Raw genomic sequence first — 25,310 nt, 5'->3', positions numbered from 1 at the left:
TTCTATCATATTCCAAAGTTCTCAGACTAGGTACAAGAACGTTAAAAGCAAAACATAAGAAAAATATATTAAAATTAACAAAACAGTGATTATAGTGGAAGAAACTAAACCAACTGTTTTTCCAGACTGATTTATTGTTTTCGTCGTTTGTAATAGTTATTCAAAATCATCAAAACTGTTCAAAAAGACATTTTTTTTTCCCTGTGGAAACTAGTTTTTTATGCTTATAAGTAATCTCAATAACTTCAAAAGTTTGAATCTTGAGGTGAAAGGAAAAAAAAGGGAAACCCTAGTTTTTATTTCATGTAGTGAACATGTTCTCTTGTCTTCTCTTTGTGTTTACTTTGTTTCTATGTTTCTTCAGGATGATTTTTTGCTAAAGTTGGTTTCTTTTTGCTCAGAAAGTTGTTCTCGTTCTTTTACTCTTCTCTCAACCACCGCCCGGTCTCACCAGGGTTTATGGATGGCCATGAGTTTTCTGATAAACGGAAGAGCTATAGAGAATTGATGAAGAAATATCTACAATGCGAGGAAGAGCTAAGGACTGTAAGTCTTAAGCTCCAAGATGCTGAGCAAGAGGTTGAGAGACTAAAGTGTGAGGCTGCTGAGAATCTACGCGCTGAGCTTGAAACTGCACGGAGAGAGATAGAGACAAAGGATGCAGACGTTGAGACTGAGAAAAGGCGAGCTCTCGAGCTGCAAAGACATGTGGTTGATTTGGAATCTCAGCTCACTGACTCCACTCTCAAATTTGAAAAATCTAGTAACTTTCTTGGAAGCTAAGGTCAAAGATTTTGACAGCCACAAGGTGAGACACGACATGTTAATGGGGAGAAAGATGGAGTTTGTGCCGAAGTAGACAGTCTAAAAGCGGAGATGAGAGCAAGGGACGTCGATTTCAAGCAGATGGAGGAGCAACTTAACCAGCTGGTGTTCTATAGGGAGGCCGAGCTTGTGTCTGAATCAGGAAATGGCAAGAGCACTGTGGAAGAGCTGAGTGCAAGGGTTAAAGAGCTAGAGAAGCAAGCGGAGATGCAGAGAAAATGCATTATCAGAAGGAGAGGAAGATAAACGAGAGGCGATAAGACAGCTTTGTTTCTCGTTGGATCATTACAAAAGCGGATACAGACAGCTTCTGCGGTTTCTTTCAAACAATAACAAGTAAGTCATGGTCGTGTGAGTTGGACTGAATGCTCTCTCATTTGCTCATTCGTTACATCGAGGTCATTGTGTTTCTTCTCTTATGTATAAGACATTCATCAGATTCCTTAGTAAGAATTGCAATTTATAAGAAATCTAAGCTGAAAATGCATTAATATGTGTGTGCGTGCATTTATGTATCCTGAGGTATCTACAGGATTTTTTTTCTGTGTAGACTAGGAAGTCTTCTAATAAGTTAATGTCATAATGACGTAAAGGCTAAGTAATTAAAAGCCTTGAGAAGAAAAAGTCAAAAGGCCAAACACAAACACAAACCTAATCTTCCAATATCTCAAAATTGGTTGACTCTCTCAATGCAAGAGTTGGAGTTAATGTGAAATGGCCATAAAAAGGTTTTTGAATCATTTCATAGGACTGAATTATTATGGACATTTGTTACTTGATTTGTATTTTTTTTTCTTCTTTTTATTTTTTGATATATATACATATATATATATATATATATATATATATTTCACATTAAATTAATGAAACATTACATCAGTTAAAAGGTGAAACGAAAATAAAAATAAAAATGGAACCAATAAGGAATATGACAGAACAAAGTTGAAAGAGTCTCGTTTTGAATTTTTTTTGCTTGTTGGTCAAATATTATTTTATTTATTGTAATAAGATATGAGTATTACTGTATCAGAATTCGTCATGTTCTGCATGACTTTGTTTCTAACTTATAAAATAAAATAAAAATGAAAAATGTCCAAATTACAAGTTCGAGAGGGTCCATTGCTTCTTTTTTTTTTCTGTCTCACCGTGTAACGAACTAACGATGTATGCTTGAGTGCCTAATTATGCATCCGCATGCAAATACATTTATATATCAATTAGCATATATATATATATATATATATACTATTATTTATGAAATGATTTTTCTGATTTGTTACATTATCCATAATTTTAGTTAATTTTGTTTAGTTGTCATATTCTTATTAGTTTTTACCTTAAATATTTAATTATTAATTTAAATAATATAAATATTTAAAAATTTAAAAATTGTTTATTAATTTACATAATAGAACTGTTTCGAACTTTCTAATTGGAATTACATTTATGAAGTGATTTTACTGATTTGTCACATTCTCCATAATTTTAACTAATTTTTGCTTGTTTGTCATATTCTTATTAGTTTTTAGCTTAAATATTTAATTTATTAATTTAAATAATATAACTATTTCAAAATTTCTAATTAATTTAAATAATAGAACTATTTCGAACTTTCTAATTGGAATTATAATTATAATTATTTTAACTTTCACAAGTTTCTTATTAGTTTTTAGCTTAGGTCATTAATTTATTAATTTAAATAATATAACTTTCTCAAAATTTCTAATTGGAACTAGAATTAAAATTATTTTAACTTTCACAAGTGAAAACCATTTCTTATGTTCATGTGATGTAAGAGGTTTTAAACTCTATAGTTTAACATTTATCAATTATTCCAAATTGTATTGGTTATAGTTTTTGTTTCATGCTCCATGTATATTGTTTTCTGGTTGTTTCAATTGCTTGCGTTCTCTTCATCACTTTCATGCTGATGTGAACGTTCTCTTTTCAGTGGTTCAATCATCTTGTGCAGATCAAACAATATTTCTTGTGTCCTTGTGTCAAACAATATTATTGCTTGGAGTTGTTTGCAATAACAACTATATGAACAACATCAAAGCTTAATTATCTCTTTACCTATAAATTTTTTTGGGGTTCTTGACATCTATATTTATGTACTTTTTGATATTTGTTTTTTTTTGTTTAGTTGGAGTTCTAAGTTTTCCTTCTTTCGTTGAGTTTGAAAAATTATGGATTATTTTTGTTTTGGTCAAAAAAGTTATGAATTAGTTATTCTAAATTATTTAATGGTAGTTATTTCACGTGTTTGTTTTATTACTGTTTAATTTATAAAAAAACTTATGCTTTGATGTTAAGTTTAGAGAATTGCCTATGTAATCATGTTATGAACATGTGTTTAATGGTTTAATGGTTTAATTTATAAAACGGCTAAAGTAGATATATCTTTAATGAATAATTGGATTTATCATTATATAATTAACAATAATAATAAACTATCATTATTTATTTTTTGTTTTATAGATGTAAACTAATGAAATATTACGATAAGTCTTTTTTTTGTAACAACGTAATACGTCAATGTATATATTTATCAAGTAAACCAATGAAATATTATCATTATCTCAATTCGTTTTTTTTAAGATTTCTTCTAAATTATCATCGAACTTTATTTTTATTTACTTTATATTTATTTTATTTTTATTCGGATTTGTATGTTTCAATATTTTTTTGGTAATTTAATGCATTTTTAGTTCAAAAATACAAAGTAGATTAAGAGAGACCAAAAATTCACATTCTTCTTCGTTATAAAAAAAAATAGTTCACATTCTTATTTTATTTTTTTATATGCAACATTTGATGTGTAATTATATTCTCATAGTTTTATTGCTTTATTTTGTTTGAAAAAACGTAGATCGAAATAACAATCAACGAAAACTAAAATGATTATTAATATAAAGAATAAGTTATCATCATGTTTAAATCATAAGAAATATATTAATAGCTAATTAACTATTAGTAAAACGATTATGTCCACATTAGCGGACAAAACACATAGTATATATATATATATAAGCTGTAAATGTGATTGCACGTGTGAAACTGACTTTGCAAGACTACTGGCAACAAACTTTATTAGTTAGATAGACCAGGTAATCAAATTTAAAGATAGCTAGAGAAAAAGGTTTAGTATCCTTCATATTTCACTTTATTTGCATTTTATTCTGCAAGCACTTTTATTGGTTTCTTAATTGACGTGTTAGACACAAATATATTATCAAGACGTGTTTTGAATATAAAATAAATTAGGTGTTTTCCTGCACCATATGTGCAGTAAGAATTTTTTAAATCTAACTTATATTTAAAAATAAATTTCATTAAATATTATAGATTTTACTATTTTTTTACTAATATTTAATATATATTTGATATATATTAAATCAATTTGTATAAAACTAATAAAAATGATATAACATTGTATAATTATCAAAAATTTAGTCTAAACAATATTTATAAAATTTGTAGGTATATAAAAAACTAATGATCTTACGATTAGATATTTAATTTTTTACAAAATTGTAGAAATTTTTGAAAGTTTTAGTAATACAAATTGTATAATTATACAAAAATAATAATATTTCCAAATTTAAAATGTTATATATCAATATTTATTTTATAGATGATGTATGAGCTATTATCATATTTAAGAAAAGTTTACCAAAAAGAAATATCAATATTAAATGTAATATATGAATTATTACCATATTCTAATAAGTTTGCCAAAAATATAAATCAATATTAAATGAAATTATCCATGTCATATTTTTCCGGAAGTCATATCATATTTGTTTTGTGAAATTGGTTGTAAAAAGGACATGTGGCAAAATCACTTTGCAAATATAGTCTAAAGTATACTCTTACGTAATAATTTTTGTACATGTCTTGAGTTTTAGGTAACAGCAGCAATTTGCGATAAAAAGTAATATTAGCGGTCCCGATTAATAGAGAATAAAAAAAATGCAATTTTGTGAAGACTTGAATGGTACTAAACTTTGATTTTGATTTGTTTTTTTTTTTGGAGAATTGTATCCTCATAGACATTGGATTGTGCAGAGAAAACAAATACTATTGAAGTAACCTCTAGAGTCTATACAAAATAGGAGGACACCACAACAAAGGTTGACTTCTTTTACGAATCACAAAGGCAAAACGACTATCTATAAAAATTAAAAAGTAGGAAACTGGACAGCACAAAACGATAAAAGACCAAGTCTGTCGACCATATAACCTTGAACAAAAAAAACTTTTTTTCTTTCTTATATAAATGTATATAAATATTCGTTAAAATAATGAACCAGCACCGTACAATAAGTGGAGGATTATTGGTCGGTGTATTTCTATGGATTTGAAAATCCAAACTAAATTTAGTGTTATTGGTTTTATGATTTTAAAATATGTATTGAAATCACGTGTTATTAGTTTAATGATTAATAAATTATAATTCAAATCAAGTGTTATTCAATCATACAGATTTACTAATAGATTTGATTTCATAATGGATTTTAATGAATTTGCACTGATTTCTTTGTTAAAAATACAAAGACTCAAATCCGAGGAAAAATTTTCAGATTTGTAAATACTAATCCGAGAGAATTTGAAAATTTGTATATTTTAGTTGGATTTATAAATACCGTATAAATTCCTAAATCAATCAAAATATATTAATATCCCCTTAAAACCTTTGTTCATTTATCACTTGTCATTATTCACTGTAATAGATGATGAAGAAAGAAGCATGCAGTAGGGAAGGGATAGACTTCTCTTTCCAACATAAATGAAGCAGGCGCCGACGTTAGCAACAATGCCCATTCCATTTTTTTTTTTTGTCTGAATGCCATCCCATTTATTAACTCTCCCCTTTATCCATGTAGAGTAGTATTAGGTGAAGAAAAACATTTATTACTCTTTTCGCTATCTTCTTCACTTTCTTCTAATCAAAGCTCTGTCTTAGATGCTTGCAACAACTTACAACTAAGCCAGTTTTTTTTTCTCTTTCTTATAAAGAACCAACAAATGGGTTTTGTTTAATGGGGCTGTGCTTTGTGTAGTAGGAACGAGTCGTTGGTGTTTTTTTTTTCTTTTACGAGTCTGTTGACTTGGTTATGATAGAATTATTACTACACCATACATTTTAGAGAAGAGAAAAAAAAAAACTTTCTAGACACGGAAAGGGAGAGACTTTTCTCAAAGGAGAGAAAGAAACAGAACATCCCAAAAGTTCAAAAACCTCTCCAAGGATTTGGCTTTTTTTTTTTTTTTTTTTTGTCTCTCTTCTTTCTCTACTTCGCCCCCACGACAAGAAAATTTCTGTCTCTCTATATATATCTCTCCCTCACCATTTCTATTCTCTCCCTCTCTCTCTATACAATCTTAACCTTCTCTCCAGTTACATGAGCTGTTTCTTTGATTCATCAATGATTTCTTGACATCTTTTGCTTCTGCTTCGTCTATCTCACTCACTTTTCATCCCAACCTGGATCCGTAACCAGCTCTCAGTTTATGCTTCTTGCTCTTTCTCCTCTTCATCAGAGTTTAAAAATCATACCGCGTTGACCTTTATCTTCTGGTCTCCGCTCAAGTTTCTGTAGTAAAACTTGAACAACTTCACAAAGTTTCCATCTATTTACCTTTGTTCTGCTCCCTCTCTCTCTCTCTCTCTCTCTAAGTCATCTAGATTCAGAAGGTGAGAGTACGCCATCAAGTTTGGTACCAAACAATGGCGAGCAAGTCTGGTCAGAGAGTCCGGTTGGTTAAATGCCCCAAGTGCTTAAAGATTCTACAGGAAGACGAAGACGTTCCTGTTTACCAGTGTGGTGGCTGTTCAGCCATCCTCCAAGGTCATTCTGCAACTTTATTGTCTTTGATCCTGTATCTAGGCGTTATTCTAGGGTTCCATCTGTTTGGATTCCCTTAGGTTTATCTTGTTTTGTCTGAGCTCAGACCACTTGTCTGTTTATGGTTCCTCTCTTCTCAGTTATTGAACTTGTTTTGTTGTTGCTTCTTTGATTCCAGCTAAAAGACGGACCATTGCTCCAAACACTACACCAAGTGCAGGAGAGGCAGAGGGTGCTCACGCCAGTGAGCCTGAAACCAACAATGTGTCCATCAGCTCAGAGCAGGACACGGTTCTTCCACCAACCACAGGTCATTCCACGGGTCAAGCTGATAAGAAGACTCTGGATAGATCCTTGGAGTCTACTGAGAAGCAGCTCGGTGACTCTATTGGAGAGGAGGGAAACGAAAACCAACTCCAAGAACACTCACCTAGTGATTCTGATAAGAACGAAAGTGAAGATAACTCCAGCAGATTCAAGTCTGATGTAAAACCCGTAGCAGAAGAAGCTATGGGAGAGGGGACTAGCTCAGGAAGCTTGGATGCAATCTCTCCTGATGCTTCTCCGGTTGAAGAGGAGCAAAACGAAGATGATTACTTTTTCAACCGTCACAGGGAGTCAACAGATGATCTTCCTGCAAACAAGACTCCTTCTACCTATGATGGGAGTGAGTCTTCCTCTGACGAAAGAGAAGAACTACTCAGACGAAAACGAACAATGGAAAGCTCTTCAGGAACTAAGCTCAGGCAAATTCCAAATGCAGAGATACCCTGAGAATTTGAAAGAGCAAAGAAGAGGTAGTTCCTCCTCATCCACTTTCTATGAGAAGAGGCCGTCCAATGTGACTCCAACCACATACATGGAACGGTATCAGAACAGGTCTCTTCAACTCGAGGGGCCAGGAGGACGCCATGGAAGACAAGGGAGGAGACATGTGACAGAACAGCTTCGGCCTAACTTGCCTCTCTATCCGAGAGAACAACCATACAACACACGTGTAAGCCCTTCATATCCATCGCAAGACGAGTTTGATGGCTATTCACGTGCACACTCGCTTCAAAGGCCTTCATACGAGAGTGTTGTTAACCATATGTATCACAACAGCACGAGGGCAAGAGGTCGGGGACAAGGAAGTAGGTTCTCAGGAGAGATGAGCAATGATAGAAGAAACCATCCCGGTTGGTATTCAGGTTCTTACAGTTCATACCCTGCAAGTCCACAGAGGCCACCAATGGAACAACCACCTGCGTATTATCCGAGAAGATGGAGCCACGAGATAGTCTCTGATGCGGAGGATCATCAGCGTTATAGACATGCCGGCCACCACCACCATGACATACAAGCCCGTCGTTTAAAAGAGAGACAACAACGTGTGGCCAAGCGTCATATCCGTCCAACAGCCGGTGGGGCCCCTTTCGTTGGCTGTTACAAATGCTCAGAGAGCCTACAGCTTCCTGTAGACTTTCTCATCTTCAAGAGGAAGTATCATCTCCTCAGATGCGGCAGATGCACCGCTGTTCTCAGATTCTCGCTTCAATCCAGAACTCATTTAGTTCCTGCAGTAGTAAAACGTGACATAAACGCTAACAGGAGTAGCAATACAACATCAGAGTCTCCCAGAGACAAAGCTCCTTCTAGAAAACCAGAGAAGCTGAGCTCATCTGCTCAAGAAGAGGAGGTGCCTGTAGCTAGAGGCTCTCCGCTTCATCGGCTAATGGGATACTCTACTGTAAGTCAAGTCTTTAAAGCCTCTCAGCGTCCTCCTCTGTAGATCTCTGCTTCTGATCACAACAGATGGAAAGTTTTGCCATTGGTTTATCATTCTTTTTCTCACATCTGTGTATACTTCAAAGATTTATTTATGCACTTCTGTTTAAAGTAGAGAAAACCATAACATTTGTGCAAATTATACACACAAGATATTGTAGATAATCATGTAGTATTTGTTATGTTTGTAACAATATTGAGTTGGCTTTATCAATCTACTATAACTATACCACTTGTACATAAGAATGAAGTATTATCAGTATGTATCTTAGTTGAAGCTGTCATTATATCGATTCTTCCTCCTGTTGGACACGACAGAGATTCGCTGATCCTGCAGCATGTTCATGTTTGGGGCTAATAGTCTTGTGTACCGATCAAAATACAGAAGCTGCTTCATTAGAAGTGCAAACTCCCTCGGGAACTTCAGCCCATATGATTCGCTAACCCGCACCTACACAAAAAGAAAGAAAACTTGTTTTCATCTGGATGCAAATCCTAAAACAACTACGTCTAGTTATCGCTTTACCAGGTCAAGGAAAAGAGCATTCATCTGTCTCTCATCGACAGCCACGTTAGCAGCAACAGCAGTTCTGCCTGAACCTGTAGCCACTACAATCTCTGTATCTAGTTCCTGCAAGAAAAGAGATTCACTTATCTGATATCTCCATAGTTTTTTTTTTATACAGTGGTTCCTCTAAACAACGTAACTGGCTAAAGAGGGATAATCTTTAATTTAAGATTTTACTCCAAAAACTGCTAAAGAATAAATATGCTTGCCTGGATAGTAGAGAACATTTTTTCCAAGTCCCTTGCAAAAGCTTTGGCATCAACATCTATATTTGTGGCACCCATTTGAATCAAAGCTGAGGCCATGGATTCATATTCTTCAGTTGCAATGGACGCTAAAAATACTTCCATGGCAGCCCATGTTTTGGGTGATATCCGACCAACAATGCCTGAATATATATGTGAATACAAATAACCAAATAGCCACATGTAAAGAAATGTTGCAGCAATTAGGCTGGAGAGAGTATGATTTTACCAAAATCAAGAAACCCAATCCGGCCATCACGCAACAGCCATAAGTTCCCTGCATGTACATCAGCATGGAAACTTTCACAAGAAAGTAAACTTCCAAACCTGCATGTTAACGCCAAGTTCATCTCACTAACTGCTACTGTTGTTAACTTAAGAGGAGCTAATCTTATTTTCAACTGTGAATTTTTCAAAGATCTTACCACACATTAAGGGCAGTAATAAGGCTGTTTTCCGGACTGGAAACAAGTGCACTTATAGAATCTAGATCAGTAAGAGGAACTCCGTAGAGCCTCTCCATTGTAAGTACCCGCCGGCTGCTGCAGTGCTTATACACTCTTGGAGCAGTAGCTTGTCCTGACAACCCCATGGTTTCAAGATATCTCTTGAACGATTCAATGTTTTTAGCCTCCTTGTTGAAATCTACTTCTTCAAGCATTGACTCACGAATGTCCTTGACAATACCAACCTACCAATACGAGATATATTGTTTAGAGAGTAAATTAGCAAACTAAGACAAGAGGGGTGGTGTTTCTCTACAGCTAATTGATAGAGTTTACCAGTGAAGTACGGCTGAACTCAGGACTAAGGAACTCAAATATACGCGCAACAACGTAGATAAAGTTCAAGTCCGCCACTAGGAAATCTTCTATTCCGGGCTTCAAGACCTTAATCACTACATCCTCTTGGGAGCCTCGAAGCCTTGCACCATGGACCTGGTCATGATGAGATGAGTAAATGAACAAAATGAATAACCGTTCAATTAAGCGGAAGTAGAAGAAGAACAGACTTGTGCTATTGAGGCTGATGCAAGTGGTGCAGGGTCAACATACTCGTACACGCTTTCTATGGGCCTCCCAAGCTCCTCTTGCAAGATTTTGCGAATTTCTTCAAACGGTACTGGAGGAGCTTTGTCGAAGCAGTTCTGAAACTCTTCCACATATTCTGGTGGGAATAAAGTTGGCGCAGATGCTATAAACTACAAATTCAAAATACATTAAAAAGAGATCATTAAATGGAAAATAAATTGAGAAAGAACAATAACTAAGCTTTCTTTAGACGTGCACTTAAAGATTTACCTGGCCCAGCTTAATGTAAGTAGCTCCCATGCGTTCAAAGAGTTTCCTCAAATATAGAGGAGAGAGTAGACCAAGCTGCATTTCAGTTGGTAATGCACCAGACACTCTTGTAGACTGTCACCAGAATAAACATAACTTCAGATCACAGGAAATGTATGCAGTTGAAACATATTTGGGTTCCAAGAAAGCGAAAGAAAAAGTTACTTTAGAGAGATCATTTAGCCACTCTCCTCCAACGCCTAAGAAGGCCTGAACGCCTTGGACAAGTCGTAACGCACCACGTGGACCAGTGTTGATCGATGTCTGAACAATATCCTCCACTAGTTTGGGTAAATTCTCTATCCGGCCTGCAATCAAAAGCACATGGATCAACAGAAACACCCTAATGAGAGAGAAATTGAACCATAAAATATAAAATTTCAATTACTTTGAAGGCGAGAAGTGAAAAGGTCTTGGCTTTGTGAATACTGAGCCGAGATAGCAAAACCCTTCAAGTTTCTTCTGCCTCCGATCATCTTCTTAGACGTTGCTGCTCTAGCAATAGGAAACTGCGAAACGAAAGCATAATCGAGATTCAGCAGAGGTAGTAATGGCGTTTGACAATTTTAAGCTCTACCTGAGATTGGTGAAGAAGTGGTAACTGCGTCACACGGAAAGCTGAGACCGCCATCGCTAGCTAGTCGCCGGAGATCGAGGCAGTAGAGACGAACAACTCCGATCAAAGCTTACAAGTGAACAACAGCTCAAACGACACCGTTTTCGCCCAGCTAATAGAAGAGAGAGAGAGAGAGTGAAGAGGAACACTCCACGTGGAGACGTTTAATAAGAAGTACAAGTTTCCGGTTCGATTCGATCTCCGGTTTAGTTTATTTCATTCCTTTTAAACCGAACCAGCTTTCCAATGAACAACAGCTCAAACGACACCGTTTTGCACCAGGTAATAGAGGAGGGGAGAGTGAAGAGGAACACTCCACGTGGAGGCGTATAATAAGAAGTAGTTTCCGGTTCGATTCGATTCGATCTTCGGTTTACGTTTATTTCAATCCTTCGTGACAAAAACGCGCAGACGTACACACCTAAAATCGTACGGATTGGTGTCAGGGCACATCACTCCGTCATGTCAGTATCGCTGGATCACCTCGTATGTTATCACCTCGTAGCTTTTGCACTTTTGATTGCCTTTCTCCTGAGTTAGATTCTGTCTGACCATTATACTCTTTTACAGGTGGCACAGAAGCTTGGCTCAGCGATTGATAAACCAAAACAAGGAACCACAGGAACTGATGTAGATAGCATCCGGACTTCAATTTTGGACGAGGCTGCAATTGTATGGAGAATTAATTAACCCTCCCTCCTCGTTTTCTCATGTAACTTTATTTTTTTTTCTGAATATTCACTTGTGTTTATTTTGCACTTTCAGGTGTTTGCTACTCTTAGCTTCAGTGGGTCACCACTTCTGGCTAAATCAAACCGTGGTTTCGACGTCGTTATTATAGATGAAGCTGCACAAGCTGTAAGCCCCCTGGACTAATAAAAATAGGATGCTTATTGTCGAAACTTGAGCTTCATGAAACTTTTGTCATGGCGGGTCATTAGAGTTGAATCATGTGTTCTCCCTTAAGTAGTATGTTGAGGATATCTCAAAAGTACTTGTTGTTTGCTACGGAAGGGAAGCAGATAGAGAAAGATGTTAATGCTTATATTTCTTCAGAGTTCATTGCTTATGAAATGTACTCTTGTGCACTTGTTGTGCAGGTTGAGCCGGCAACTCTTATCCCCTTGGCCACTAGGTGCAAACAAGTATTTCTGGTAAACAGTCCATAACATTGCCCTTCACATTTCAAACTTGAAAAAAAATATTTAAGTTGTATCTTGCAACTGTACATGTGACCGGCTAGTTGCAAACAGCATTAGTTTATGAGCCAAAACAACTCCCAGCTACTGTAATTTCAACTGTTGCTCAGGATTCTGGGTAACTACTTTAAAACCATCTCATTACATCCTTATCTGTTTATATACTAACTTGATGTCTTCCTTTTTGGTCAATGAAGCTACGGTACAAGCATGTTCGAGAGACTTCAAAAGGCTGGCTATCCAGTGAACATGTTGAAAACCCAATACCGAATGCATCCAGAGGTATCCAGCATCCCCTTCAACATAGATTCTCACTGAATATCTGAATCTTTTGTCTGAAAATTATTAGATAAGAAGCTTTCCGTCAAAGGAATTCTATGAAGAGGCTCTGGAAGATGGATCCGATATTGAAGCACAGACGACTCGCGACTGGCATAAATACCGTTGTTTTGGTCCGTTTTGCTTTTTTGATATACACGAAGGGAAAGAGTCGCAACATCCAGGAGCAACTGGCTCTCGGGTTAATCTAGACGAGGTGGAGTTTGTTCTCCTCATCTACCACAGGCTTGTTACAATGTACCCAGAGCTCAAGTCAAGCTCTCAGCTAGCTATTATATCGCCTTATAGCTACCAAGTGAAAGCTCTCAAAGATCGGTTCAAGGAGATGTTTGGTGCAGAGGCTGACAAAGTGGTTGATATCAACACTGTCGATGGGTTCCAGGTCATATGATTATTCTTTTACTCTCTTAGTGCTCTAAACCATGATTCTCAAACTCAAGATTGTTGTTCCATTTTTCTTTTTATTAAAGGGAAGGGAGAAGGATGTTACAATATTTTCATGTGTTAGAGCTAATGACAAAGGAGAAATTGGGTTTCTATCTAACTCTCATAGGATGAACGTGGGGATTACTCGAGCTAAGTCTTCTGTTTTGGTAAAGACTTAAAACATAAAAGTTCATAGAATATGCTTTTTTTTTAATCTCTCACTGATCCATTCTCTATTGCAATCAGGTGGTTGGTTCAGCTGCAACATTAAAGAGTGATCCACTCTGGAAAAACCTTGTAGAAAGTGCTGAGAAGAGAAACCGATTGTTCAAGGTATCGAAGCCAATGGATGATTTCTTCAGCGAGGACAATCTGGAGAGGATGAAAGTTACAGAGAAAGATATGGAGATTCCTGATGCACTAGGGTTTGAAGATGAAGCTCCTCCACTTGCAGCAAATTACGTTGGAAATGATGATAACGACTTTGGAGATGGTGGTGATGGAGCCTTGGCTGAAGAAGACTAAACCCTTTAGTGATTTTGATCAATTAGGCTTTTATTAGTTAATCTAATCTAATATGTGATCTGATCCATCCATTACTAGAAAAGTTTTGGCTTAAATCTAATTATTTTATATTAGTTTTCTTTTTTTTCTTCACTAGGAAAGAATCTCAATTTTTGTATATGGACATAGAGAATATTCTTATTTTATAAACATCTCTAAATTTGAGATTATATTTGTTTTAGTTTTTTATACTCCCTCCGTTTTTTAATATAAGTTGTTTTATAATTGTGCACATAGATTAAAAAATTATTATTTTTTATATTTTCTAAACAAAAACATCATTAGTTATTTACCTAACCACAAATCAACCAATAATAAAATAGAAAGTATATTTTTATTGGTCATATAACATTAAGTGTTAATAAATTTTATATAGAAAATTAAAAACGTCATATAATTTAGAACATAAAAATTTCTTTAAAATGACTTATATGAAAAGACGGAGGGAGTATATTTTAGCAGATGCATTCAAGCTAAAGATCAGAGTTGAATTGAGTATTAACTTGAGCTTTATCCGGTTTATTTCGGTTTAGCCTGTTCATATGCAGTTCCAGAAGATGATCTTGAGGTGCTAGTTAAATAATTGAGATATGATCACACAGACGTGTCTGAGTTTTGAAAAAAAAAAATTACTTGGATAATGTCTGAAAGATGGTCAAAGGAGGTCGGCAAAAGAATCTGGACATACGTGCCTGTTAGAAATTGAAGAACATAGTGAAGAACAAGAGAAAGAGAGATGTTTAATCTAGAAAGTAGAGAGAGATAGAGTAAATAAGGAGAATCTTATTTGCTTGATTGATTTGCTTATGGGAACATCCCATATATATAAGGGTTACAAGTATGGCAAATGGTAGATGAGATATGATAAACTAATAATCCATTGTCTTGAGACTTTAATCCACCATACATGCTTGTCCCTTGTAGTGACATCTCCATTGTCTTGAGACCTTAACCCACCATGCATGCTTGTCCCTTGTAGTGGCATCTCCATTGTCTTGAGACTTTAACCAACCATGCATGCTTGTCCCTTGTAGTGGTATCTCCATTGTCTTGAGACCTTAACCAATCATCTTGTTTCTTATTGCTTCATCTTCACACTCCCCCTCAAGCTTGACCATAGGGACTGGTCAAACTTGGAAACCATGAAGCATTCCCTCATTAAAACCTTTAGCTTGGAAAAACCTCATGGGATAAAAACCAAGCCAAGGAAAAAGAGTAGAACACTTCATGGCTAAGAGGATTAGTGTGATGAAAAATCTACGAGTCCTAACTTGGAATGTATGAACTCGCAAACCTTGGTGCTTGCAGCCTTGGTAAAGATGTCAGCTAGTTGATCCTCACTTCTTGTGTAGCAGGGTAAGATGATCCTTTGTTCCACTGCTTGCCTAACTTTATGACAATCCACCTCAATGTGTTTAGTCCTCTCATGGAACACATTGTTGGAAGCTATGTGTATTGCTGCTTGATTATCACAATGCATGGTGATTGGAGTTGATGTCTCTATACCCAAGTCTCGAAGTAGGTTTCTGATCCAAATCAACTCACTAGTGAGCTTCCTCATTGCCCTATATTCAGCTTCAGCACTTGAGTATGACACTATCTTCTGTTTCTTGCTCTTCCAAGTGACAAGATTGCCTCCAATAAATGTACAATAGCCGGTAGTGGATCTCCTATCCACTCTGTCTCCTGCCCAATCAGCATCACAATACCCAACTATCTCTGTATTTTTGTTGCATCCCATCCACACTCCTTGCCCTGGCGCCTCTCTTAGGTATCTTAGGATCCTTTCAACCATGTTCCAATGGTGTATCTTGGGAGCTTGCATATTCTGGCTTACTTGGTTAACTGCAAAGCATACATCAGGCCTGGTGATGGTGAGGTATATCAGCTTTCCTACAATTCTTCTATAGTGTTTAACGTCAGTATAGGGCTTGTCTTCAATCTCCCCCTCACGCAGCACCTTATACCCATCTTCTAGTGGAGTCTTGGCTACTTTCGCTCCAAGATTTCCTGCCTCATTCAAAAGATCAAGTGTGTACTTCCTTTGAGATAAGAAAAGCCCCTCTTTAGAGCGGCATATTTCTATCCCTAGAAAGTACTTTAGCTCACCTAAATCTTTAATATCAAAAGTAGACTTAAGAAAGACTTTGGTTGAGATAATACCTTCCTTGTCACTTCCTGTGATGATAATATCATCTACATAAATAAGAATCACCACAATTCCTTGCTTGCTTGTGAGTGTGAAGAGTGTATGATCAGCTTCTGACTTTACAAACCCTCTTCCATTGAGAGTTGTACTCAGTTTGTGGTACCAAGCCCTTGGTGACTGTTTTAACCCATATATTGCTTTCTTCAACCTTAGGACATTCCCTGGCTTGACCATGTCTTCCATACCCGGAGGTGGCCTCATGTAAACCTCATCCTCCAGCTCTCCTTGAAGAAAAGCATTTTTGACATCCATCTGCCATAAATCCCATTCCAAGTTCACTGCCAATGAGAGAAGAATTCTTATGGTGTGGAGTTTAGCTACTGGTGCAAATGTATCCAGATAGTCTTCTCCATAGACTTGGGTGTATCCTCTTGCAACTAGCCTTGTTTTCTTTCTTTCTGGTTTCCCATTGGCAAGGTACTTGATGGTGAAGAGTAGACGGCTTGTAACAGCTTTCTTTCCTTTGGGGAGCTCAGTTTCATACCAAGTATCATTCTTGATCATGGCACCAACTTCATCCCCAACTGACGCTCTCCACTCTTCATGCTTCATGGCTTCTTCATAAGTCTTTGGTACATACTCTTGATCTAGGTTGCTGATGAAGACTACATGCTCTTCAGATAGTCTCGCAAAAGAACATGTTGCTTGGATAGGATGAGCTACTGCATTGTTGTTGAAGTATACTTTGGTGTCCATCCACTGAGATGGTTTCTTCACCCTTGTACTCCTCCTTAATGGTTGAACTTCTTGTTGCATTCCATCTTGATCATTAACAACTTCTTCTTGGATAGCTTCTTCTTGGATAGCTTCCTCGTGGATAGCTTCGTCATGGATATCTTCTTCAGGGATAGCTTCCTCATGGATAACTTGCAAATTAGGTTGGTTTCCCCCCTCATGATCAGGATGGACTGCTTCTTCAATTGATGTAGCTTCATCCACAACTGGAGGTATATGTGAAGTGCTCGGTACGCCACTTGTTTGAGGCTGGCTGATGCCTAGGTTTTCCAGAATGATTCTCAAGTTGTTTGCCCTATCTGAAGATCCTTGTGAGAGATCCTGAAGGCTTTCCCAACTCTTCTCATCATAGTATCCCTTTGATTCCACAAACTTAACATCCCTTGAGACCATAACTCTTCTTGATTCAGGTATGTAGCACTTGTACCCCTTCTGCGCATGAGTATATCCTATGAACATGCCTTTGACACTCTTGGCTTCAAGCTTGTTTCTCTGTTCCCCTGGTATCAAGACATAGCACACACACCCAAAAACACGCAAGTGATCAATTGGAGGTTTTATTTTGTTTAATACCTGAAAGGGAGAGTTATCTTGGAGGACTTTGGTGGGGATCCTGTTGATCAAATAACATGCTGAGACCACAGCATCTCCCCAGAACCTCTTTGGAACATTGGTATGGAACATCATGCTCCTTGCAACCTCCATAAGATGGCGATTCTTCCTTTCAGCAACTCCATTTTGTTGTGGTGTGTATGGGCAACTTGTTTGATGGATTATGCCATGATTTGCTAAGTGATGTTTGAAAGCAGTGCTTGTATATTCTCCGCCATTATCAGACCTAAAAATTTTGATCTTGGAATTGAAATGGTTAGATACATAGTTTTGGAAGTTAATAAAAGCTTCTAAAACTCTATCTTTAGTTTGAATCAAGGTGAGCCATGTATATTTTGATTTTTCATCTATGAATGTAACAAAATATTTATGGTTCTCCCTAGACATACAAGGTGCTGTCCAAACATCAGAGTGCACAAGATCAAAGCAATTTTCATAAATAGTCTTAGAATTAGGAAAAACAGATCTCTGATGTTTACCAAGAATACAAGCCTCACAACTTCCACTCTTTAAAGATAGATTAGGTAACATCAGTCCTAAGGCACGATAATGAGGATGACCTAATCTAGCATGCCATAAAACATCACTAGCTAACACAGAAGCAGAATTGAAAGCACAAGATAAATTTGAAAGCTTGGTGTTTTCAAGCAAGTAAAGCTCTCCCTTGCTCACACCCTTTCCCAGCATCTTCCTGGTCTTAATATCCTGAAAGCACACATCATTAGGACTGAAAATAACATTGCAATTTAGATCATTGGTTGCTCTCTTAACAGATAATAAGTTGGATGTGAAAGTAGGCATATAAAAAGCTTGAGACTCCTTATCAAACAGTTTCAAGTTTCCTACTCCTTCAATTGGAATTCTATCACCATTAGCAATCACTACACTCCCTAGAGCAGGTTTAACATCACTAATCAGTCTAGCATCCCTAATCATATGATGAGAAGCTCCCGAATCGATGATCAAAGGTCTAGTAGTATGTGAAGCACTGTGAATAGAATTTAAAGCATTGACACTGATGTTACCAGAGTTTGCATTGATAGCTTTGATAAGGGCTTCAATGTCTGACTTGCGGATGAAGGCATCATCAGGGGATGGCTGGGACATGGCATGGGATGTGGATCCACCAGTGTGGGTGGTTGAGATCATAGCTCTTCCATCTTCTCCTATGCGCATGGAGCCTGGTACTGTGGTTTCATGAGCTCTTGCTTCATGTGCTTTGGCCTGGTTGTATCTGTTGGTTGAAGCAGGTCTGAGGTGAGGATGGAGGATCCAACAATTGGTTTTGGAGTGGCCTAGATTCTTGCAAGGCTCACTTGATACTCCTATCATGGAGTCTTACTCACATTGTGAGACTGCAAAGAAGCTATGGGATACCTTACACAAGGTATATGGCAACACTTCAAACCTCACCAGAATTTTTGAGGTTAAGAGGGCAATCAACAACTTACAGCAAGAGGAGATGGACTTCACCAAGCACCTTGGGAAGTACAGCCAGCTGTGGTCTGAACTTGAGATGCTGAGACCAAGTACCACTGATCCTAGTACACTAGAAGAGAGGCGTGAGCAAGACAAGGTCTTTGGATTACTTCTCACACTCAACCCAAGCTTCAATGATGTACTTAAACACATATTGAGAGCTAAAGAGCTTCCAAGCTATGATGATGTGTGTGCTCTGATACCATGTTAGAAATTGAAGAACATAGTGAAGAACAAGAGAGAGAGAGATGTTTAATCTAGAAAGTAGAGAGAGATAGAGTAAATAAGGAGAATCTTATTTGCTTGATTGATTTACTTATGGGAACATCCCATATATATAAGGGTTACAAGTATGGCAAATGGTAGATGAGATATGATCACACAGACGTGTCTGAGTTTTGAAACAAAAAAAATTACTTGGATAATGTCTGAAAGATGGTCAAAGGAGGTCGGCAAAAGAATCTGGACATACGTGCCACGAGAACAAGCGTGGAGAATCTCGAAAACTCTATTAGTCATCGCCACTCCCACATGTGTAACGAACGACGTGTGTTATTGCGTCACGTTTGTACCTTATATAAACCACCAAGAGACCAGAACTCAAGCTTTCAACTTAAGAAAAACAATGGAAGCTATGTCTCAATCCTGCATGACGATCATCACAACAAGCCTATCTCCTCCTACAACTCATCAAATTCTAGCTCCGGTCAAGTCAATCCCACAGACCAAACCGAGCCTTAACGCCAGGAAGCAGAAGCCCTTCGCTGCTGCTAGGTGCGTGGCTTCAGGCTCGGGTTATGCAGCGGCAGTGGAGCCAATCACCCCAGAGGAAGAGGAAGAGCTGACTCAGAGAAAAAGTATATGTGGTGGAGAAGCAAACAGAGGAATGTGGGAGCTCCTCGAATGCCTTGAGAAAGAAGCTATCATGGGGGATGATGATGGGAGAGACCCTAAAGATTACAACAGGAGAGCAAAGATCTTTGACAAGAGTTCTAAAATCTTCAAGAACATCAAAGAACACAGAGATGATCACTCTCGAGAGTAAAACAAATGTTTATTGTTTAATTTGTGTTAAAATGTCACTAGTGTTTGATTCCTTATTGTAACACGAACTTAATAATGAACAATAGTTCAGAAAAAAAACTGAATTTCTTGCGGTCCAGACAGTAAAACCTGCAAAACCCATAAACCGCAACCGGTCTGAACCGTAACACCCACGAATATAAGAGCAACTTTTTATGTGTCTAACTTAAGCCCACTACGTTATAGATATAATTGGACCTGGCCCATGGGGTAAGGCCCGAATTATATGTGGGCAATACAATAAATAATTTTCGGACAGGGAATACAAACATACGTTGACTTCCATCTGTGTCCGTACGAAATCAAAGCCGCCCAAGAAGCTCCGCACGCTTTATTATTTTGTCCGCCAATGGACCCCACGTCACTCGCGGTTGAAACGTCAGCGTTCTTATCTAACGACGTCGTTTTGCATCCCACTTCACCTTCTTCTTCCTCCTCTTTTAGTCTTTTTCATGAAAAAACTGATCCTAGTGATCTCTCTGAAAAAAACTTAATTTTCTCCTCTAAGATTCCTTCTTTATATCACCGGAACCAAATCTTATAATCTGATCCTTCTTTGCCTGCTCAATTATTTTGGGTTTTGATTTTAGGGTTTCGTATCATTTTGATTCCATGTCGGGAAAAGGTCTCTCTCCGGCGTCCTTCTCCGCGCCGCCGATGACCGTCCAAGATGCCGACCCGTTGCGTTTCCGGGTCGGCGAGCAGGACCCTAAAACCCGCGAATTCGCCGCCTTTATCGGCGACCAACACCGGTACTTCGCGGCGGCAGCCGCCGCCGCCGCCGCTGCGAATCCTCACCCTCAGCCTCATATCGAGTTCCGTCAGAGTTTCTACTCGGAGAGCGGAAACCCTAACGACAGTGGTGGATCAGACGGGGAGGAGGTGGTGGAAGAAGAAGAAGAAGAAGAAGAAGAGGATGATGATGACGTGGACGGAAACGAAGGCGATGGTATGAACAAAGACGTTGGCGAAGATGGAGGAGGCGCTGGTAAGAGAAACCCTTAAAGTTCATTTCTTTTTTTTTTTAGTTCGAAAGTTTCTAACTTTGAGATATTGAAAATGCCTTTGCAGTGGTGGGGATTGAGCAAGACAACGCAGCTTACTACTCGCAGCAGTTTAAGGCGATGGAAGCGAGTTTTGTTTCTAGGCAGGAGGAATCGTCATCAGTCGCTGCGGAGAATGGGTGTGACGTTAGCGGCAGAAGAGACGCTTCCTCTTCTTCTTTGAGCAATTCAGTCGAGTCTTTGAGGACCATCTTGTCTGATCCTATAACGTAATGTTCTTTCGAAGTCGAAAGTAAATTAGTTTGTTGTGAGTGTAGTAGTCTTTAGACAAACAGCTTTTAGTGATACCTCACCATTAATCTATAGCCTTTTTGGTTTGTCTCTTTGCAGAGGGGCTTTGATGTCTGATGCAATGATTTTGCCTTGCGGACACACTTTTGGAGCTGGTGGAATAGAACAAGTTAAACAAATGGTACGGAGGCTTATGTCTTTCTTTTACTCTCTGCACTTTGGTCTCTTTTCTTTTGCTTATGGAATCTGTTTTTTTGGTTGTGTTCTCTTAGAAAGCTTGCTGCACTTGTTCGCAGCCAGTCTCAGAAGACTCTATAACCCCAAACCTCAGTGAGTAAATTATTCATGTTTCATGTGATTTGAGTGTCTCGGAGAATTTATTTTCACGGCTATTTACGCAGCTCTGCGAGTTGCAGTACAAGCATTCTGCAGAGAAGAGAAGTCACAGTCGAACCATTCATCTAAGCGAAAACGAGAAGGATTTGATCAAGTAAACTCAATACTACTCACTAATCACATTGACCCTGTCTCACGTTTAATTACAAGAGATTTACATTTCCATAAATGCAGGAGAGACGATCATTTGGTGACACGGCTTATACAAATCGTTCAAGGAACAGAACTAATCATTTCCCTTTTGCTGTGGCAGATCGAGTTATAATAAAGGTCAATCCATTTTTGCTTCTTCCTTCATTTTTCTATAGCAAATGTATTTTCTTTAACCGTTGGAGTCAAACATCAAAGCAGGGAAACAAGAGGACACCGCCTCGTTTTGTAGGAAGGGAAGCTGTTGTGACTACTCAATGCTTGAACGGCTGGTATGGTCTCTTTGCTGCAAACTTTCTTTTATACCGATCAGAGATCATCCTCTACCAAAAACTTATTTGTATAAATGTTTCTGTAACTTGGCTGTGTCATTGGTTGCAGGTATGTGGTGAAAACACTAGACAATGCAGAGAGTGTTAAGCTTCAGTATCGTTCATTGGCCAAAGCCACAGAAGATCCATCAACCAAGGCAACACCAAGCAAGATGGTTCCCAACTGGCTCTAAACAGACCTTCCTTGTGAAGAGACTACTCTCTGATAGTACCAAAAACCTTTCTACAGATCATAGATCACAGTTACATATTGTAAATTCTTGTAGTGGTTGCTTCATGTCAGATGTTTGAAGAAATTAGGTTTCGGGCAAGAGCCAGGCTGAACATATCTGAATCATATGATATAATACATAGTTATTTTGCTCTCCATTTTGTTTTTACTATCCAAACAGAACAGAACTGCTGAAAAGAGTGAAACGTATTCAGATCATGATTCAGTACATACTATTCAACACAATTACTAGGGTTCTTATTGTAGAACAAAACTGCGGAGAAAATAAATCTATAAAAGAAGAAAAGACGAGGGTGGTGTGAGCAATGCTCCTAGTGTTACAGATGCACATAGAAAGAATAGCTCTGCTATGAAAGCTTACACAAGTAACTAAGAAAAGGTTGTCAACTAAAATAAACTTGAATCAAAAACTGGTCAGAAGTTGAAAGGAGTTCAGGTACAGGTTATGTTCTCCTCTGATGCAAGAAAATTGCTGGTCGAATATATGGAGGCTGCGGCTGCTCTAACGGCTAAATCCTTATCTGAGATCAGTGCATCCGCAGCTCTGCAACACAGTTCAAACAGTCTGAACTGGGGAACAAGTAGTGTAACAGAGTAATGAGATAAGCAAGTACTGAAATGGCCATACCTAGAGTACAATGGCATTCCTAACTGTAAGAAGTTCTGACCAGAACTAAAACTCAAGTGTTGCAAACCTTGGTCGCAATGTGATTGCAGCTCTCTCACTTTATTTAACCAGCTCTCCTGAATTTTCAAGTTCCCAAAACTCAAAATCAGACACTGACAAAAAGAGGAAAGATGTGTGGTTAAGCTATTATCTCAGCTTCTTTACCAATTGTCTCTCTTCTTCAGATAGCGTTTGCTCGAGTTGTTTAAACAGCGCCATCCATCTGTTCTTGTGGTTATCCACCGTTGAAGCCCTTGAAGCTCCATTGACGAGTACACTTGGATCATTCTCCTGATCAGCTGGGAACTCTTTACTTATTAAGAAAGGTAGCTCTGTCGTCACAACTGCTCGAACCCTCTTCTTGCTTCGGCGAAGAGCTGAAAAAAGAAACAAAAATAAATTTTCAAGAACAACAAGGAGTATCATAGTTTTAGTTGCATCAATGATCTTAAACGAGTTCTTACCTGATACACGGCATTTGATGTCCTGATGAAGCAGTTCCAACCACTGAGACGCCACTGTAGCCGCTGCAAAATCAAAGATTAAGATCTATCTAAGCTACCTATGATAGTATAAAACCATCCACACTGACTGAGAACATACCTTTGACAGTGAGAACACTATCACGGTTCAAACTCGCTGCGTCCTCGCTAGACAAGGAACTGGCATTTTCAGAGAACTTGCTGTGTTCTTCACCATCTGCGCATTTCTCCTCGTAGTAGTTGTCTTCTGGCATGCCATACTTGAATCCTTGGCTAAAATCAGATCTAGTGGAACCACCAGTGTTCACATCATCCGCAGCCGTAGTATTGTTAAGCCTCGTTGAGTGGTGGTGATAGTTTCTTCCAGAGTCTTTATCAGACTTGACAATGCTTTGGATGATGGAAAGCACTTGCTTCTTGTTCCTAACGTGGTTTATAATCCCAGGGTTCAGTTCATTGAGCAGTCCACTAGGTGCAGCTAGCCTAGCAAACCTGTTGTCAACTTCTTCCTTCCTTGCAATCTCCATCTTCCTCTTCTTAACCATCGCAGCGTCATTATTAGTCTTGCTTTTGCGACCACGTTTCCTCGGAGCAGGTATCCCTCCGTGAGAAGATGAGACGACGCAGCTGCTTGACGTCGCACCGTGCGGGTTAGACAGAAACCCGTTTTCTTTCATCGCTTTCCACAGCTTCATCGGATCATTTGCCTCAACAGGGGCACTAGAACTCCCACACTCTGAGTAAGCATCAGTAGAACCAGGCTTATCGCTTCTCCTGGAGGAGCAAACCGTAGATAAATCATCATTCAAGCAGCTTGAAACCGATGATAACTCGCTTCTTTTCTGTGCCACGCATCCAACATCAATTCTCTTGACCAAATCTCCTGTCTTGAGATCAATCTTAACCGAAGAAGGCTTGACCTCTGGACCCAACACGTCACTACTCGCTCCTTCTTTAACAAAACTCTGAGAAACTTTGCAAACTCGAGACTTTTCAGTGTCTTTAGGAGCATGACCAGTGTTACCTGTAGCATAGATGAATGTCACATGGTAACAATTCAAGTGTATACATTTTCAATTAGAAACTATATTATAAAGGAAAATGTATATGGAATCACCGAATGTAATAGTAAATTACCTGAATTTCTAAATGTGTCAACACGTCCAAATTGACTCAGCTTCTGTTTCTCATCCAATTCATTGCCACCGATCTAAAACCCCAAACCGTAAAACAATTAATTAATTAGATCGAAACATTATAAAGACAAACAGAGAAGATCTGTCCGAAGAAAAAGAGTAAAGACCGTACCTTTAAGTCGGATCTGGGAATAGACGAAAACCCACCAGAAGCACCGTCGTGTTCACCCATGGGGCGAGTGAATTAGGGGATAGGGTTTAAGATCTGAACGTGAATTTTGAAAACCCTACGGATTGGAGTGGAGAGAGAGGAGGAGAAGAGCGCGCGATGTGTGCGTAGTTTATAATAATAATCTCTCTGCACAAGAACGAACACAAGAAAATGTATTTGTTTTTTTTTTTCTTTCTTTTGGGTCTTAAGGTATTCAAATTCAAAACCAGTAAGGCTCTTTCGTGATTTGGAGGGAATCGTGGTTTGGGCCTCCCCTTTTTGAAATTGAATCTTTTTCTATTTTTGGGAATAGTGTGATTAAGAATCTGATATTTTAAAATTTTAATCAGATTTGGGATTTAATTACTAATTACATGTGTCAAGAAAAAATTGTATGAAATTTAGCAAAGAATCATCTATGTCTATTTGTTGAGGATACCAACATATAAAAAAGTTATTCACTAAATCAGGGACTAAATATATTACCAATGCTGTAATCCATCTTATTAGCAGCATATTTGTGATTAATTAATTCATAAGTATTTGCATA

The 25,310-nt window shown here is 37.9% G+C and overlaps 5 protein-coding genes and 2 pseudogenes across 7 annotated transcripts; 5 read left to right on the top strand and 2 right to left on the bottom strand.

The window, feature by feature from the left end:
* Nucleotides 1-314: 314 nt before the first annotated feature.
* LOC106442698 lies at nt 315-1,917 on the top strand (annotated as a pseudogene).
* A 3,905-nt stretch (nt 1,918-5,822) lies between these two features.
* Nucleotides 5,823-8,739, top strand: LOC106440662 (annotated as a pseudogene).
* On the bottom strand, nt 8,519-11,387 carry LOC106440663 (uncharacterized aarF domain-containing protein kinase At5g05200, chloroplastic-like). Of its 2 annotated transcripts, none has more exons than XM_022711243.2 (11): nt 11,175-11,387; nt 10,983-11,106; nt 10,763-10,902; nt 10,559-10,672; nt 10,270-10,458; nt 10,040-10,195; nt 9,683-9,948; nt 9,487-9,584; nt 9,222-9,400; nt 8,971-9,075; nt 8,519-8,895 (listed from the first exon to the last, which is right to left on the bottom strand). In XM_022711243.2, the coding sequence occupies exons 1-11, from the start codon at nt 11,226-11,228 to the stop codon at nt 8,713-8,715; spliced, it is 1,608 nt and encodes a 535-aa protein (XP_022566964.1). In that variant the 5' UTR covers nt 11,229-11,387; the 3' UTR covers nt 8,519-8,712. The 2 variants fall into 2 exon arrangements, with proteins under 2 accessions (XP_022566964.1, XP_013737843.1); XM_013882389.3 differs by having other exon boundaries at nt 10,763-10,905; nt 10,986-11,106.
* A 171-nt stretch (nt 11,388-11,558) lies between these two features.
* LOC106442699 (probable helicase MAGATAMA 3) lies at nt 11,559-13,915 on the top strand. The gene is made up of 9 exons (XM_048767269.1): nt 11,559-11,699; nt 11,784-11,885; nt 11,979-12,071; nt 12,314-12,367; nt 12,457-12,530; nt 12,610-12,694; nt 12,762-13,133; nt 13,222-13,344; nt 13,424-13,915. Exons 1-9 carry the CDS (start codon nt 11,676-11,678, stop codon nt 13,700-13,702), a joined length of 1,206 nt encoding a protein of 401 aa, XP_048623226.1. The 5' UTR covers nt 11,559-11,675; the 3' UTR covers nt 13,703-13,915.
* Nucleotides 13,916-19,319: 5,404 nt separating this feature from the next.
* On the top strand, nt 19,320-20,136 carry BNAC09G50100D. The gene has a single exon (XM_013886018.3). The coding sequence runs from the start codon at nt 19,402-19,404 to the stop codon at nt 19,819-19,821; it is 420 nt and encodes a 139-aa protein (XP_013741472.1). The 5' UTR covers nt 19,320-19,401; the 3' UTR covers nt 19,822-20,136.
* Nucleotides 20,137-20,290: 154 nt separating this feature from the next.
* On the top strand, nt 20,291-22,401 carry LOC106440666 (U-box domain-containing protein 62). Its single transcript, XM_013882392.3, has 8 exons — nt 20,291-20,847; nt 20,931-21,132; nt 21,254-21,335; nt 21,427-21,484; nt 21,556-21,644; nt 21,725-21,820; nt 21,902-21,972; nt 22,082-22,401. Exons 1-8 carry the CDS (start codon nt 20,472-20,474, stop codon nt 22,203-22,205), a joined length of 1,098 nt encoding a protein of 365 aa, XP_013737846.1. The 5' UTR covers nt 20,291-20,471; the 3' UTR covers nt 22,206-22,401.
* A 31-nt stretch (nt 22,402-22,432) lies between these two features.
* On the bottom strand, nt 22,433-24,958 carry LOC106440664. 2 transcript variants are annotated; one of them, XM_013882391.3, is made up of 7 exons: nt 24,722-24,958; nt 24,551-24,623; nt 23,535-24,437; nt 23,396-23,449; nt 23,097-23,308; nt 22,893-23,008; nt 22,433-22,808 (listed from the first exon to the last, which is right to left on the bottom strand). In XM_013882391.3, exons 1-7 carry the CDS (start codon nt 24,779-24,781, stop codon nt 22,697-22,699), a joined length of 1,530 nt encoding a protein of 509 aa, XP_013737845.1. In that variant the 5' UTR covers nt 24,782-24,958; the 3' UTR covers nt 22,433-22,696. The 2 variants fall into 2 exon arrangements, with proteins under 2 accessions (XP_013737845.1, XP_013737844.1); XM_013882390.3 differs by having other exon boundaries at nt 23,396-23,458; nt 24,722-24,946.
* Between the last annotated feature and the right edge of the window lie 352 nt (nt 24,959-25,310).

This window comes from Brassica napus, chromosome C9 (genome assembly GCF_020379485.1).
Source record: "Brassica napus cultivar Da-Ae chromosome C9, Da-Ae, whole genome shotgun sequence".
NCBI classification, from domain to species: Eukaryota; Viridiplantae; Streptophyta; class Magnoliopsida; order Brassicales; family Brassicaceae; genus Brassica; species Brassica napus.
This window is presented reverse-complemented; position numbering and strand designations above follow the sequence as displayed.

Coding starts and splice junctions, on each gene's coding strand:
- LOC106440663 (XM_022711243.2), bottom strand. CDS start 11,228: ATGGCGGTCTCAGCTTTCCGTGTGACGCAGTTACCACTTCTTCACCAA. Junction 10,459..10,558: donor CTTACATTAAGCTGGGCCAG/GTAAATCTTTAA, acceptor TTGAATTTGTAG/TTTATAGCATCTGCGCCAAC. Junction 9,949..10,039: donor AGTTCAGCCGTACTTCACTG/GTAAACTCTATC, acceptor TCGTATTGGTAG/GTTGGTATTGTCAAGGACAT.
- LOC106442699 (XM_048767269.1), top strand. CDS start 11,676: ATGTCAGTATCGCTGGATCACCTC. Junction 12,072..12,313: donor TAGATGAAGCTGCACAAGCT/GTAAGCCCCCTG, acceptor CTTGTTGTGCAG/GTTGAGCCGGCAACTCTTAT. Junction 12,695..12,761: donor AATACCGAATGCATCCAGAG/GTATCCAGCATC, acceptor GAAAATTATTAG/ATAAGAAGCTTTCCGTCAAA.
- BNAC09G50100D (XM_013886018.3), top strand. CDS start 19,402: ATGGAAGCTATGTCTCAATCCTGCATGACGATCATCACAACAAGCCTA.
- LOC106440666 (XM_013882392.3), top strand. CDS start 20,472: ATGTCGGGAAAAGGTCTCTCTCCGGCGTCCTTCTCCGCGCCGCCGATG. Junction 21,336..21,426: donor TAGAACAAGTTAAACAAATG/GTACGGAGGCTT, acceptor GTGTTCTCTTAG/AAAGCTTGCTGCACTTGTTC. Junction 21,485..21,555: donor CTCTATAACCCCAAACCTCA/GTGAGTAAATTA, acceptor CTATTTACGCAG/CTCTGCGAGTTGCAGTACAA.
- LOC106440664 (XM_013882390.3), bottom strand. CDS start 24,781: ATGGGTGAACACGACGGTGCTTCTGGTGGGTTTTCGTCTATTCCCAGA. Junction 24,438..24,550: donor TGACACATTTAGAAATTCAG/GTAATTTACTAT, acceptor TCTATGCTACAG/GTAACACTGGTCATGCTCCT. Junction 22,809..22,892: donor GGAATGCCATTGTACTCTAG/GTATGGCCATTT, acceptor ACTGTGTTGCAG/AGCTGCGGATGCACTGATCT.